At 39.3% G+C, this 15,604-nt stretch overlaps 1 protein-coding gene across 1 annotated transcript in view; it reads right to left on the bottom strand.

Annotated features, from left to right (window-relative positions):
- eys (eyes shut homolog (Drosophila)) overlaps positions 1-15,012 on the bottom strand; it is a 158,397-nt gene extending 143,385 nt beyond the window's left edge. Inside the window, exons 1-6 of the mRNA XM_022762293.1 lie at positions 14,268-15,012; positions 13,540-13,656; positions 8,857-9,003; positions 7,843-7,948; positions 6,521-6,635; positions 4,304-4,463 (exon numbers count right to left, since the gene is read on the bottom strand). Coding sequence (XP_022618014.1) covers positions 4,304-4,463; positions 6,521-6,635; positions 7,843-7,948; positions 8,857-9,003; positions 13,540-13,656; positions 14,268-15,012 — 1,390 coding nt within the window. The remainder of the gene's footprint in view (positions 1-4,303; positions 4,464-6,520; positions 6,636-7,842; positions 7,949-8,856; positions 9,004-13,539; positions 13,657-14,267) is intronic.
- Positions 15,013-15,604: the final 592 nt, after the last annotated feature.

Here is a 15,604-nt window from a genome sequence, read left to right on the forward strand (position 1 = left end):
CTAACCCTTATACGGCATAAACAATGTTCAGCGAGCATCACAATCGGCGTTGTTCCAAACTGTCCATTTTTTTTGTTAAATAATGTTTAATATAGAGAATGTAGCGAAATTTAAATAGAGGTGTTGAACATATTGTACAGAAGGAATTAAGTTGAGATAAGCAATGTGTCAAACATTTGAAGCAGAAACAAGTGATTTTCTATCTCTGCTAGATAGAAAATCACAGTAGCATTTAGCTTATTTGAAGGTACAGTCCAGACTGTAAGTATGTCTTGCTCTCCAGGCTCTGAGCTCCAGTGCATTCAATTTGAAATAAAATAATGGACACTATATTAAAGTGCCAAGTCTCAGCTTTAATTTGAGTAAGTTTTACGTGACTATGGAAGGAGCTGTGTGGAAGATATGGCCCTTTTAACAGAGAAGTGCCCAAACTGTAAGGGTTTAAAATAATTGGACACTTGGCTACTAAATGTTTCTGGGGCAGCTGTGTGTCGTTTTAAAGTCAGTTCATGCACAAAAGAGCTCACGGAGTTGACTGCGCGTTGACTGAGAGTTGAGACTTGCCCTTTAGATTGAGGTGGAGTTGCCTGCCAATAGGAGGCGGAAAGAGGTGACCATGCAAGTCAGGAAAATAATAATGGAGGTTCAAAAAAGAAACAGTCTATGAGAGATGTTTCAAAGATAGTTGTTTTGCCAAAGTCAAAAGATGGGTATGTTCTTCAAAAAAAAAAAAAAAAAAAAAGCAGGTTTGCAAAGGAAAACGAGCTGGTCGACCACAGAGCAATAGTCCTTTGGACAAGCGGGTAATCATTTTCATGGTGAAGAAAAGCACCTTTATGACTTCACAGCAAGTCAAAAATGCTCTCCAGCACGTGGGTGTAAATGTTTCCATGTCAACAATCAAGACAACAATATGCAAACCCCCGGTAAGCCTCAAACACAGAGAGGACAGGCTGCAATTCACAAAAACATATGAAAAGAAACCGGTGGAGCTGTGGAACAAAGTTCTATGGACTGATGGAACAAAAAAAAAACAACAAAAAAAAACAACCTCAATCAAAATGATGAAAGTGTGGAGAAAAATCGGAACAGCCCATGAACCAAAGCCACCGCCTCATCTTTCAAACACGGTGCTGGTTCTGTTATGGCTTGGGCTGTATGGCTGCCAATGGAACTGGCACATTGGCATTTATTGATGATTTCACTGCTGATGGAAGCAGCAGGATGAATGCAGAGGTACACAGAAGCATTCTGCGCTCAGACTCAGCCAAATGCATCAAAACTCATTGGACGACACTTTATCATTCAGCGGGATGGCATTCCTAAACATACAGCCAAGGGAGAAGGGGTGGAATACCCTCGACTGGCCGAGTCAGTCAGCTGATCTCAGTCCAGTTGAGCTGCATTTCACTAACTGAAGACCAGACTCATGGCAGAGAGACCCCACAATGAGCAAGAGCTGAAGGTGGCTGCAGAGAAAACCAGGGAAGATTCAAAGTATCTTCTAATGTCTATGGGTCGAAGATTTCAGTCAGCAAAGCATTTTACACAAAATATTACATATAATTACTTTTAGCCCCCTAAACGTTAGGCACCATGTGTTAAAAGGGCTATATTTCCAACATGGTTCTTCATATATTGATGTAAACCTTCTCAGATTAAAGCTGAGACTTTCCATATTAATGTGGTATCCATCATTTCATTTCAAAATAGATGTGCTTACTTACAGAGCGTGAAGAACAGATAATGAGTAACTGTCCAAATATTTATATATATACGGTATATGTATGTATATAACTATGTTTTTTCTTATTTCTGCACTTTTCCCTGGCAGGTCTTGAATCAATGACTGTTTCTTTTCTGTTTCTATTAATTTGTTCCGTCTTTTAAAGCATGGTAAATGAAGAAGGTCACACTTTTTTCCCCCCTTAAATCTCATATTGTGTAACAACCTCTTTTGTTTTTGTATCTCTTATTCACTTGTTCCCTTTTTTTTTTCTTTTTTTTTTTTAAGAACAGTTGTCATTGATAGCTTAACAAGTTTTGGCCATGTTCTGAGCTGGCAGCTAATTAGGGAGCTGTTTGCCAGAGTATTTGGATTAAATACAATAGGCAGCAGGCCTTAGAAATGTCAAGCAGGCAAAGCTACTGGTAAATAAGCTTCAAGGTTAAAAAAAAAAAAAAAAAAAAAAAAAATTACTTCATCAAGCGAACTGGCCTTTGTTTAAAATCTGTGAGTTGGCTCGTGATTTAAACATCACAACCAACCAAAGATCTGGCCTGGAAGAGTCATTGTGGATGGTTGTCTCTGTGTTTGTCTCGTTGGATTTAGACAAACAAAGACAAATCTTTCGCCTCTACATCAGACTCACTCTTTCTCGCGGTTGCATATGCAATAAATAAACAAGAACTACTATTAATAACACATGTATTGATCACTGGAGGGCGTTTCTGTTTTTCCTTGTCCACCTTCTCAGAGGTGGTCAGAGGTCAGAGGTCACACTGGAACAGAAGCTGTGATTCAGTCTTTTGAGACATTAATCAAAGCGGTTCCTTGCAGACATGGCAGCTTGAACCTAAACCTGATGATTAAAGGCTGGCCTCCCCTTTTGCTATGTTGCCCTGCTGAACCATGTACAGTATTAGAGGTCATTGAATGAACCCTAATGTGATGAACTCTCCCAAAACAAACCGCTCTAAAACAAGATGGGTTACTAGACAAAGAAACTATGGTGTTGCTAGAGAACAGGCCGCAGCTACGGGGATATCAGCAAACACTACCATGAGCGTTTTTGCAGATGCAAATGAAAAGATGAAACTTAGCTTTAAGATAACTCAAGCTAACTTAAGACAATACATCAAATGGTAACATCTACGTTTAATATTGTACATGGTCCCTTACAAAGGAAACAAAATTAAATTGTTGTCTTGGGACACTGCAGAGTGGATGATAATGCTTTTATCTTGTTCATTTGTCTTTAAATTGAACATCATCCACTGTAGGAGCAGAAAATGTGAACAATTTCTAAAGCTCCTTAAATTTTTCATCTAAACATCAAATATGGCTCCAGGTTATATATAAATCTAGCCTTTACATGTAAACTACCCTGATTATATAATAGCAATCCCACTGAAAATCAACAACTCACTATTACACTGCAAAACACAGTTAGGCAGACTGTCAAAAACAAAATGGTGTCAGCTCAAATTAAAAAAAAATTTAAAAAAGCAGATGCTCCCAGTGCAGAAGCTAACCAAAGTGAGCGATAAGCTACCTAGCCTACCTGAGCAGAAAGGAATGGCAGCGACTTGAAGTAAATTAGTTACTAGTAGAACAACTAGGGCTGAAACACCAGTAAATACTGATTTTACATTCACCTGTTTGCTCATGTTGCTCTGTCTCTCTTAGATGTGTAAAAAAAAAAAAAAAAAATTTACAAACGCAAGGTTCTGTGAACTGGTTTTGATCAAAAAAGGGTTTAATGCAGCCTTAATGTTTGTATGTAGTCAGTTTAATCATGTCAGCCAGTGTAATCCATGGTTAATGGTGGATTAAACTGACTACAAACTGATAATGCCTCAGATTAAATTTTTCACTTTTATGTAAGATATGAGAATGAGGCCTTTCGATAATGACAAAATGGCAGCAAAGAAGGCATTTCTTCTGCCTAGCTTTTTAAATGACTTAAATTTACCAGCAAATCAGAAAACAGTATTTTCTGTGAGCATAGAATGAATGTATTTGTTCTAGCATGATATGAATTATGCACGTTTGATGGAATACATGAGTTTGTCATGACTTGTCTCTTGATTTTAAGCCATTTCATGCCATCTGCCTTAAAACACCAACAAAAGGCAAAACAGAAATATTTATAATTTATGGGTAGCTCTCAGCATGAGAGATCTCTGTGTCAAATGTCTTGCATTCAGACAGCGCACCGTCTTAAAGGAGTAAAATATTCAGAAAGTGACTGCTTTCACTACCTGTGTTGCATGTCTGCTTCACATGCTTGCATGGCATTAAGCACACATTGCATTCTCATGATGTTTACATAACGACAAAGTCTGTAAATGTCAGAACAGAAAACAATCCTCTGCCAATAGCATGTAACTGTCAAGCTATGCCAGCACCACGTCAGATTATCCCCGAACATTAATCAGTCATCCCTTGCCCCACAACCAACCTTCCCACAAGGGTTGGTATAAATCAATCCATATTTGGAGACATCCTGCCAAACACACAGATGGACAGACAGATGGAAAGAGGAGCAAAAACACACAATAAAGTAAAGTTATCTCTCACCTGTGAAGCCGGGGAGGCATTTGCAGGTGTACTGTGGGGGAGATGACGGCTGACTAGTTGTAATGCACGTGGCTCCGTTCAAGCAGCTGTTTGGTTTCATCAAGCAGGCATTGCCCACATATTGACAAAACTCTCCGATCCATCCTGGGGTACAAACACACTGCAGGAAAACAGAACAACATTCAAGTGATCAGTGGTACAGCATATATTAATTATCAGCCGATACCAACAAAATATTTTCACACAGAGGACTATGTATTACAGTTTGTGTCTATGTGTTTTTTAATTGTTTTTGCTCTACTCCAGGACATTGGATTTCTAATCAAACAATGACTATGAGGGTTAAATTGTTGACTTTCACTTTTAAGGGTGTTTGGTAATATTTCCTCTATACTGGGTGAACACTGTAGGAATCTCATCCCTTTTTTTCCCCCCTTGTTGCCATGAATAAAAATGGCAACACTTTGTACACAGTTCATCTGATGTGGCTGTAAACACCCTCAAATAAAAAGGGGTCAGTTCACCCAAACTACAAAAAGCTCTACTCTCTCATCTACCTCAAGTGATATCCACCCACGCAGAGAGGTTTAATTTGATTTGTTCAGGTTGTGAGATATTCTCCTCTGAGATATCTGCCATTACCTCAAAAAGATGGAGATAAATGGAGATTGTAGTGGTCACAGCATTTTGAAAATGACGTTTAATTTCCACAGACGGTGCCCCTGTTGTTCTGGATAATCTAGATAATTGTTGGGTGTTATTTCTTCGGTAAAAAGTAGTTTAAACGGAAATGATTGGTGGACTATCCTGAATGGCCAAGGACATTTTTAAATAATTATTTCTAAATGCTGAGATCACCACAAATGAAACTGAATTTAAAAATCTCAGAGATGGATATTGCGAGACAACATGAATCCAAACCTTTCAGCCTGGTTAGATACTGTGCCATTACGGGTGTTGTAGGTGAGAAAATCGTTTTTCTCTAATGTGAGTGAACTGACCCCTTTTCAACTAGAAAATCAGCACTAATTAATTAACCTCAGACATTTTTTCCACTTTAAAATCCAATGTGCTGGAGTAGGCTGCAGAGCCGAAGAGAAAAACTGTCCTAAATGACTGCTCTGTATATCTACCAATAAAATCAACTTAATGCAACCTCTGGTTCTATCCCGTCTGTTCGGAGCATCTTCACGACGGAGGGAATAAAATGAGCAGCCCGCTCTTAACAAACTACCCAATGGTTTTTCTTGCTCAAAGGAAAATCACATAAAAATATAAATAAAAACATAAAAAGAAAAAAAGGCCCATCTGAAGTGAGCAACGCTTTCTGATTATGTCTGACCCCGGCTGGAGGCGCATCAACAACGGAGCATCTAAGAGTGGATTTTAGATTAAGAACACTCTCAGTGGTCTAATGGAACAAGACTGATGGAGAATAATTAGGAGCTATGGGGCATTACGGAGCAGTCTCAGGTGTTGTAAAAAATACAGACATTTGAGGAGAGTGAGCAATAGAGAGGCAAATTAGACCAGAACCTGCCTGTCTGAGCAAAGCATCCACATACTCACAATGATTAATGGGTTAGAATTGGATTACCGCTGTCCGTAGACATATTCTACCAGTGACGTTTCTGTTATTCTCTTTGTTTTTTTTTTTTTTTATTTCAATTAATGATGGGTTTTCTTCAAGTATAGAACTTTGGAGACCAAAGATGGAGAGCTCTTTCATGCTGTGACATGCTGTATATTTATGATAAAAACTCGATATGTTCAATGAACCATATCTGTCTAGTTACAGTCTAATGTTTAAATTTTTATGTATTCAAAGACAAACGGGAACGTTCCGTCAGTAGCTGCCAGTCTGAAGCATTTGTGAGTAAAATCATCGTCATTAAAAGAGATAATTTCGTCTTCGTAAAAAACATCTTTAAAAAATTACGTGTTGAGAAAGCTGTGAAAAAGCATTCCGGTATTTATCATATAGCAGAGCCATACTCACAAATCGGCTAAGCCTCGCACTGCATACAATCATATGCAGTAATAAAGAATGGACGGCTCTCATTATGACATTTTTATCTTGAAGTCAGAGCTCTATCAGCGCTCTGCACAAATGTGTTCACCCTCTGTTCGTACTGTAACCCCCATTAAGGTTCAGGGTGAGTCATATTTTGTGGGCTTGAGAGTATTTCATTAAGACTGAAACATTGAATTACTTACCTGATATCCGCCAATTACACTCAAGCACAATCCCTCATTTAGGCAGTTGATATTGAGCAGCCTGCAGTAGTCAATTATTTCTTCACAGTTCTTCCCAGAAAACCCTCTCAGACATCTGTTGGGAGGAGGTCAGTGTCATCAAAATCAATTCACCCTGAGCCTTGAGCACTAACAAGCCATATTTTTTTTTTTTTGCAAGATGTATGGGGGTTATAATTTTGTTTTCTACACGACTTGTTTGTGATACGGACCTGAGCGAGATAGTGTGTGCCAATTAGACCTCCAGTCTTTTTCTCACAGATTATACTTTCTTACAACTGCAAAATACGCACTTGTTATTTCAATGATCGCACTGTCGAATATACTCTTCGCTTCATTAACTTCCCTGATAATTTTCATATACTGTCTTTTTGATTTTCAATGTAAGAGCTGTCAAATTGAGAAGAACTAAATTGTCCCCCAGGTCGCAGGACACAATCTGCAACATTCAGATACTGTATTTCCATTATTATTTTTAAAAAAAGCACAGTGAGCTGAAGCAAGTACTTTAAACTAATCAGTCTTGTGATCTGCTACAGTGTAATAACTGGATTTAAAAGACATCAGACATAAGACAGAGCGGCAGTCGAAAAAGTAGATGTTTAAAAATCTTTACAACACATTTTCAATAAGAGTTGCCCAGTGTTATTTTTTAATTTAACAGGATAATGCTGATTGACGCATTAGTCCATGTCTCTCTTTTCAACCTCCCTACCCTGTCTGTGTCTGTTGTTTCTACTGACAATATGGATTTTGAATGGCTCACCAGGGTATATCGATTTTTATTCTTATATTATATTGTTTTTTTTTTTTTTTTAATAAAAAAGGTAAAAGATTTGTAATTTCCTAAAACACCTGGGCACTGTAGCATTTAGAAAACGCTACTCAAACTCGGGTAAATTGATTTACGGGGACTATTTTCAGCTGTGGATGAATACACAAGTCAGTATACACAGCTCCAGAATGGTGAATGCAGGATTACACCAGAGTAATACACAGAACCCGTCTTCGTGACAACAAGTCATCCAGTTTAACAGTGCGGCACAGGGATGTGTCTAATAGTTGCCGACTTAGGATATATAGATAATACTTGTGAGTCGGATCAGTTGGTCACTTTACGTGGGACTGGTTGACATTAAGAAACAAGAAGAAGAAAAAGAAGAAAAATAATAAAAGATCCATATTTATTCACTCACAGTGGGGCACACATCCACAAGACATCCCAATCATCTAGAGAGGGGACTATGAGAGTGGCCTCTATTAGATCCCTCTTTGTGTTTTACCTGCAGACATAGTCATTTCCCCTGGACACGCAGGTGGCATTGTTGAGACATGGTGATGGGATGCACAGGTTCTGCTGCCTCCTGCATGCTGGGACCACATTACCATCTGCACAGACACATTCAGAGGCCTGCATACAGAGGCAAAACAAACCAGGTCACCTCTCAGCTTGGGAAAACAGGGTTAGATTGCACAAAAAGCCCATCGGCCCATTATCAATAATAGAACGATTCACTGAAAGTGATAAAAATTTGTGCCTTGATTGACTCATTATTTGTTACTGATATCCACAATTAGATAGAGAAATCTAACTAGGCAAGTAAATAATGGGCTTTATATGCCTTGTAATGAGTTATAGATATTATGAGGCTAATAAACGCTAATGTTCTTGTAATTCAAAGTTAAAAGGATTTGAATTTCAAATTAAGCTTATGGAAAATAAATATCTATGTCAAGCAGCAGCAATATCAGGCATTATTTTGATAAATGTCCCTTTTAGCCTGCTCTACTCTAGTATTCTTAGGTGGGTTGTGAATATGTGTAGCGCACTTGGCAAACTGTAATGAACAAAACAAAGGTCAGAAAAAGACAATTAGACCATTACTGCATTTTCTCTAGTGTATCCTCTAGAAACATTAGGAACACTACTGCCTCTGCAAAATGTATGACCACAATAACATTTCCAGTGAAAGGTGAAAATTGCAGCAGGCATCCAATTACAAAAAGCTTTTGATGAGAGTCATTTCAAACTGGCACTTAAATATGCGGTGGGACATGCAATCAAAAAGCTAGAGGAGGCAAACCCTCTTTCCCTTAGCTCATCTTCGGGAGGAAATATTAATTGCTGTTGCAGCCTTCAGACTGAAGCCATTTGATCTTGTTTTAAGACACTATATTAATTTTCATGTGCCATTTCTTGTTTATGTCCCACCGAGATAAAACAAATAAGGGAAATTAAGTCCTCACACGCTCCCCTGCATTGCAAATTTGTTCCTCTTGACATGAATATGACATGCAATCGAAGTCAACTCTGGAGTCACAGAAGAGGCCCCCGAATCCTTCCGGACAATGACATACAAATCCTGTGGGGCTCTCCTCGCACAAGCCGCCATTTCTGCATGGATTTGGATGACAGGGGGCGCTCTCCTTCGCACAAGGTGGACCTGAAAGACAGACGGTACAACAAAACTATTAAAACACCAAGAGGCTAAAACGGAAAGTAACGCTGGATATGTGTGAAATGGCCTCAAGGTAATTCGTCCAAGTTTCTGCCTGAAAAGAGATGACTGACATGACATATAATCAGTGGAGGGAGGAGTGATTGACGCGCCGTATTTATAATTACACAGGAGAGGGGCAGGTGCTGGGCCGTCCCCTGTCATTACGCATGTATACAATTTAAGCAAATATTCTCACAATTAAACTAACTGCACACAGTGTCACCGTTGCTGTCAGAATTTTATCTTCGCATAACTGACGCCTACAGATACCATCACATTTAACACCAGCACACCAAACCAATTAGAAGATAATTAAAACTACCATGATTTTACCCAGCTGATAGGAATAATATTTACATCAAGATACGGCAAAGGCTAACTGACGAAGCGAATTGCCTCTACGGCAAGTTCTTCAGCTCTTTGATGCGCAAATAGTGTATTTTATTAAACAGAGAACAACCTGGCGGCCCTGTGTTGCCAGTGTTTGTGCCTGATAAAATAGCATCATTAATCTTCGCTCATTTCACCTGAGAGACGCCGAATGTGGAGTAAAAGAACACTGCGAGTGTCCTCAAAAGCGGAGTAAAGAAATGATTAGGTTTTTCGACTCGCCCTAAAAGTGCATGGTTTTCTCTGAAAGCTATAAACCGGGAGATGAGTGTGTGCCCTCCATGTGTTATTGCTGCTTAGTCCCTCGGATGGACGACCGCCTCCACCTCAGGGTGCTGTGTTTAGCGGTTAAAGTTGGTGCCAGTGCTGCATGAGAATTTAGCCATCCAGTGAAGTCTACACATAGCATCAATACTAAAAAAGAAAAAAAAAGAAAAAAAAAAAAATGAGCATTTGGGTCAGCACCATCATCTGTGATGCCAGTTGTCTGTTAAGTGACGGTACAGTAACACACTTGCAATATAACAAAGTAATGCGACGTGTGCCTCTGATCTGTGTCATGATCCTTGTAAGAAAACTGTTCGCTGAGGATTTCAGTTGTTATTTATACTTCAAGGTTCCTGCAAGTTGAAAAGGGGAAAGTCATATTTCTATTTTTGAGGGAAAATGTTTGTTTTTTCTTTTTCCTGAAATTACTGTTTAATATACAACAACATATATACAAGAGGCCAAATAGTCTATTTATGTATGTATGCTGCCGTTTCAAAGCACACAATTTTTTTGGGAGGGTATACAAGGCATTTCTACACTTGAAACCTCTGTACGGAGTACAGTAATAAAAGGACAGTTATCATAAAGATGTATAAATGATTTTCATGGAGGATTTTCACTGAACTGTAAACTAAGCAGTCAGTGCTGTGGCCGGGTTCACAGTGTAAGCATTTTCCAAAATAAAGTAAGTCTGAATTAAGCCGTAGCCCAGGTTTTTCTAAATACTTGCAGCGCCACAACATTTTCACCAGCGGCAGATTAACCAGTGAGCGGATAATGCTGTAGTGACATTGTATGCAAAGGATAAAATTAGACTGAATTCACTGCAGGTTCAAGGTGAATAAAATTTGATGTTATTCCCTGGTGAGGGTTTTCATTTTTGTGTTCTTCACAAGGTGCCTACACATTTATCTTTCCAGTGACTCTTTCTTTGCATATTTTCTTTAATCCCCCTGCTGATACAAGTGCTCATGTCCCAGAGGCTCCTCATAGCCTCCTCTGTGGGCATCAATCTTACTGTGTACAACTTCAGGGCTTGCTTTTGCCTCAGCTCATTTTCCACCAGAAACTGACTTTTCATAACTGCTCCACTAAAAAGTTGCACCAATATAAACTTATATATATTTTTAGGAAATTTCTCCAGCTGTCATGACATAGATAATGGCTACAGCTCTCTCTGCACTCAAGAGAGAATTTCCTTATACGTGATCATTTTGGTTTAGGTCATGCATGGTATTTCTTTTTTTTTTTTATTATTTTTAATGATCATTTGTATTTGTGCTGGCATTTATGTCTCCCACACATCTCCATCAAAGACACCCCTATCATTGCAGTGATTATGAGCTGCAGCAATCTAATATACATAAAGAAACAACATTGTGTCAGTATCTAATTAAACTGTTTAACAAGGGTAACGAGTGCATATATAGTCCAAATTAATCTAAAAAAAAAAATGATATTACTTCCAACAAGATTGCAAAAACAATTAACACCTTATACCAAATGGAAATGGCCCCATAAAGACGGTAATACCTTGCAACAAATACCCTAGAGGTAGCGCAAAGGAGAGTCAAATCAAAAGAAAATCTCATTTGAAACGTCCCATGAGTTTGGCTCATTATTCTGTGCGCATAGACTTTGGCCTATGAGGGCAGCCAGTGCTGGAGCAGCCACTAACTTCCAGTTGATTAATGAGGCAACTGCAGCAGGGAGGTAGAGGAAGCACAAGCTCCACAGAACTCCCAAGAAGCTGATGGGACAGGAGGACACCATGACTATGCGAAAGCACCCAGCGGAGTCTGCTTACTTGAGAGAGCAGCAGCAATTAAAGCAAATTAGATAAAAGCTGCAAAGGCAGAGGGTGCATGTAACTCACCAATTTGCTTCTGACGTGAATTATATGAATTATCCATCTCAAACTGCACAAGGGTGGAGATTTTTCTCTTTTTTTTTTTTTTTTTTTTACAATGCCGACTGTCAGTGGTTCAGTTATTCACTGGACAAGAAAATTGCATTTTCTTTTTCTCAGCTGTATGTTAGGTCAGCTCGGCTTTAAAAGTCCCTGCATTTTATCAAGAGAAGCATTGTGTTTTATTAATAATACAGTTCTCTGACGTAAATTTTAGGGTCATGGAAGAAGAAATCCAAAGCATGAGGGGGAGTAATAATATTCCAAGGAAAAAATTGTAAAATCTCAGCCTATTAAGTCAGACATAAAAGAGGGAAAAATCATTTCAAAGTTCGTATGAGATCACAATGACATACTGTAGGGTAAATTCAACATAAAACACACACTAACTCTCCAACTCTGTTGAATGTAATACATGTCCTTTATCACAAGGCATTCAATTTCAGCACGTGTTTGGCATTCAAGATATAAGAGGAGAATAGAGGCAAAGCAATATTGCTTGTTTCAATGTTAAATAAGTTCAGAGTTGTTGTTGTTCTCTGAAATGTATACCCTTGAATCTCCCTACAAGCTACATAAAAAAAATAAATAAATAAATAAAAATCTTCTCCTTCTTCTGGATGGCCTTAATCTGCTCTTGTAAAAGCAGATGCCAGACAGCACTAGAAGTAACCTTGAAACCACATCTCCAAAATAATAAGCTGAAAGCATGGGCTGGACTCGGAAGGCGAAGCTATGACACTTCAAGAATGCTGCCAGGACAAATTGTGCTCCACACCAAACAATGAATCAGTGCGAAGAGCCACCTGGAGTTTTTTTAGAAAGCTCATCGCAGGCGTGTTTTTACAGCAGACAGTGATATCCAGGGCAGCCCGAGGAGTATCCAGGTCTCGTAACCCATTTGTGTGCGATACCCATTAACCTAACTGTATTTTACTGGAGCAAATGAGACTCATTACCTAAATAATGGGTGAGGCGATAAGTGTCTCATAAACTAGCTCACCAGATCACTACACAAGCCTTCGGTAACTTTGTCTAAATCACAAGGGTAAAGGAAGGCAGTTTGGTTGCCGATGAAAAATATCTTACTGAAGTGGATATTATTAGCTGAGCACGCCACCAAAGCCACGAGCACGTCACACACTGATTCATACAGAATTTAGTAGAAATTAGAAAAAATAGAAATCCAATGTTGAACACTGGCATAAATTATATTTTTGGATGTGCTCCATCTTCTTCGACCAGGGTACACTGAATAATGAAACATAAAATTTTTTTTAAAAATATGAAGATGAATTCTGTATTTTAATTTTGTTCTAGCAGGCTCACAGAAGGTGGCAGGTTTCAAAGGTATGATTTTATATGCTCAGCAGAAACAACATGAAATAAATAACACTTTAATTGATTGCTGTAAACCTTTTTGTTTTATCAACTGCGACATGCTCAGTTAGCCAGCTGTTTAGCCCTGGCTTTTTTTCTTTTTTTCTTTTTTTTTACAACCACATGTCACTGGTCGTAACATGAGGTATTTGATTTGAAGTGGCCGCTTCATATATTACGATGACAAATACGGCACCAAGTGGGACCGGGTTTAAAGCCCATAAGGAAATGCTGATCTTTTCATGATGTATGGCTTTTGTAGTTTCCAGCTTTGACCTTTCCGAAGATAGTTGCCCCTTTGAGGCAAATGACATGGTTCTGCATCTGGAAGTGGGATGCGACGAAAATCTCTCTCGCTGCCTTTGGTGCACAACATAAAGGGGGAAAATCTGACTGACTGACTGCATGTATGGTTCGTGTGTCGGGGATCAAAACCGTGTGATAACGTTGAAAGAACAGGTTCTCATTGTCACAGTGACAAACGATCCATCTGTACAACACCAACAACCACCCGAGCAAGAGCTACTTACCAGAGACTCCTGTGTCACAGACGCATTTGAAGGACGTAGGCAACACTCGAACGCACGTCCCATTTTCACAAACCCTTTCACAGTTTTCTTTCCCGATGACTTCGGAGCAGTTAACCCCTAAAACAAATGGAGAGGCAGTTGACTATCACCCAAAAAAAACACACAGAGAAGTAAGTAAAAAGGTATGCCTGGACTGAAGTTTGTATACACGCACAGAACTCTGGTGATATTTATTTGGATTCCTAATTGGTGAAAAATGAAAATTAAATAATTACTGTAGATACTGCTGCTGCAGAGAGTACGCTGGCAGCAAAGAGATTAAGAAAGAAGTCATTTGGAATGCAAGCCGTTTTAATATTAATTGTGTTTGCATTACGTGCTAGTGTTGGGGCTTTTGCTGAATAACATTATGTGTCCAATAAATTTATAATTAAGAAGGCGGCTTGAACTTTCTTTTATATTCTTTTAAATAATCTGAGAGTGAAATTCTGTGAAAAGCATCAATCAGATTTGACAAAATATACAAAGATGATGCGTTTCTCTGAGGAGATCGACTTCTTTGATGCGGACGAAACGCAGTACATCAAATAACATCTGATTCAACATGATTTCATTCTACAACAAAGGTAAAAACAAATCTATGAAGTGTGGTAACAGTTTTTGATCCGGTTCTAATTCAAATAAGTTAAGAGAGCTCAACAAATGGGATCAGCAGGTTTTGTCCTTACCTGTAAAATGTGGAGGACACAGACATTTATACGTTCTGTGGTTTGGATCTGTGGATCCATTGCTCAAACAGACTCCTTTGTTTTCACAAGGGTTATCCAAACAGGCATCAAACTTTTCACAAAACCTCCCAGAGTAATGGTGGTGGCATCGACAGTGGTATGCGCCCTCCCAGAGGTCTGTTTGACAAATACCGCTCCCTGAACAAAGTCGAAGCAGAGGAGAACCCTGACAAAGTTGCGTTTTAACAGACACATTCAGCCTTAAGCCAAGCTTGCACAGCTGCGGATCTCCCTCATGCAGAGCGATGAAGTAATGATGACCGGGAACGAGCCACTTGGCCTCGACTTGCGCACTTTCATTTATATTGTGGGGGAAAAGGAACTGATCTTTTATCAGTCCACTTGTGGAGCAGTTTTCAAAGTCGTATTTTGAAACGTTGAGGAGTCTGATGCCATATGACTTCAGTGTTTCATCAGCAGACATCAGCAGTTTGTCTCCGTGCTGCAGCTGAAGTGGGCATATCTGTGGGAAGTTGAAAGGGTGCCCGCTCGAGTCGTCTCCCCCCTGAGAATCCCAGCACTCCGAAACGCTTGTACAGATGTTTCCTATGAGGGTCCAATTCACTTGGACTGCGTGTTGTTTCAGGTGCCATTCGAGTGAGGCTGGCCTGTTGCAAACTGTTTGGCAGTGGATCGTGCCGAGAGCCACAAAGAAAGCAATCAAGTGATACAATGACGCTCCCATGTTTCCCCTCTCGTACTATTTAATACAAATCAGTGGGGGACTTTCAAACCCATCTTGTGTCATCTGGTGAATAAATGAGGGAAACTCCTGTCTTTCTTCATGAGATGCAGTTCCTTGTTGTTCAACAAGTCCACATGAACAATAATAACCTGCGGAAAACAAAGATTTTTTGAAGTTAATGAAAAGGAAGTTGATTCCTACAAAAACTATAATGCTTTTCTAATATAATTATATTTTTACAGCTTGAAATATGATTAAAAGTGCAACGATAGCTACAGAGCCAGCAGTGCTATCACGAAGATTTTACTTCATTGTAACACATAGACTTGTGGCTTCAGCCAGTCTAGCAGAGCTGTCATAATCATGTGCAGTGCTGCTGACCACCAAGTGTGTCACAGCAGCCTCGGCTTTCCCGAGGTTCCTACAGAGAGTGACAATGTCAGATAAAATATTCTCTCTCCCCTGCCGGTGCCTGATACCTCAGTGTCAGGCAGTGAGATGAGTTAAAGCAGACAGCATTGTCTTTTTCCCTCAGGCCCTTTTTATACGTGTGCACAAGGTAAAACAACAAAGTAGAGACGCTTCCCTGCAA

This window comes from Seriola dumerili, unplaced genomic scaffold, assembly GCF_002260705.1.
Source record: "Seriola dumerili isolate Sdu_G_001 unplaced genomic scaffold, Sdu_1.0 BDQW01000024.1, whole genome shotgun sequence".
Lineage (NCBI taxonomy): Eukaryota > Metazoa > Chordata > Actinopteri > Carangiformes > Carangidae > Seriola > Seriola dumerili.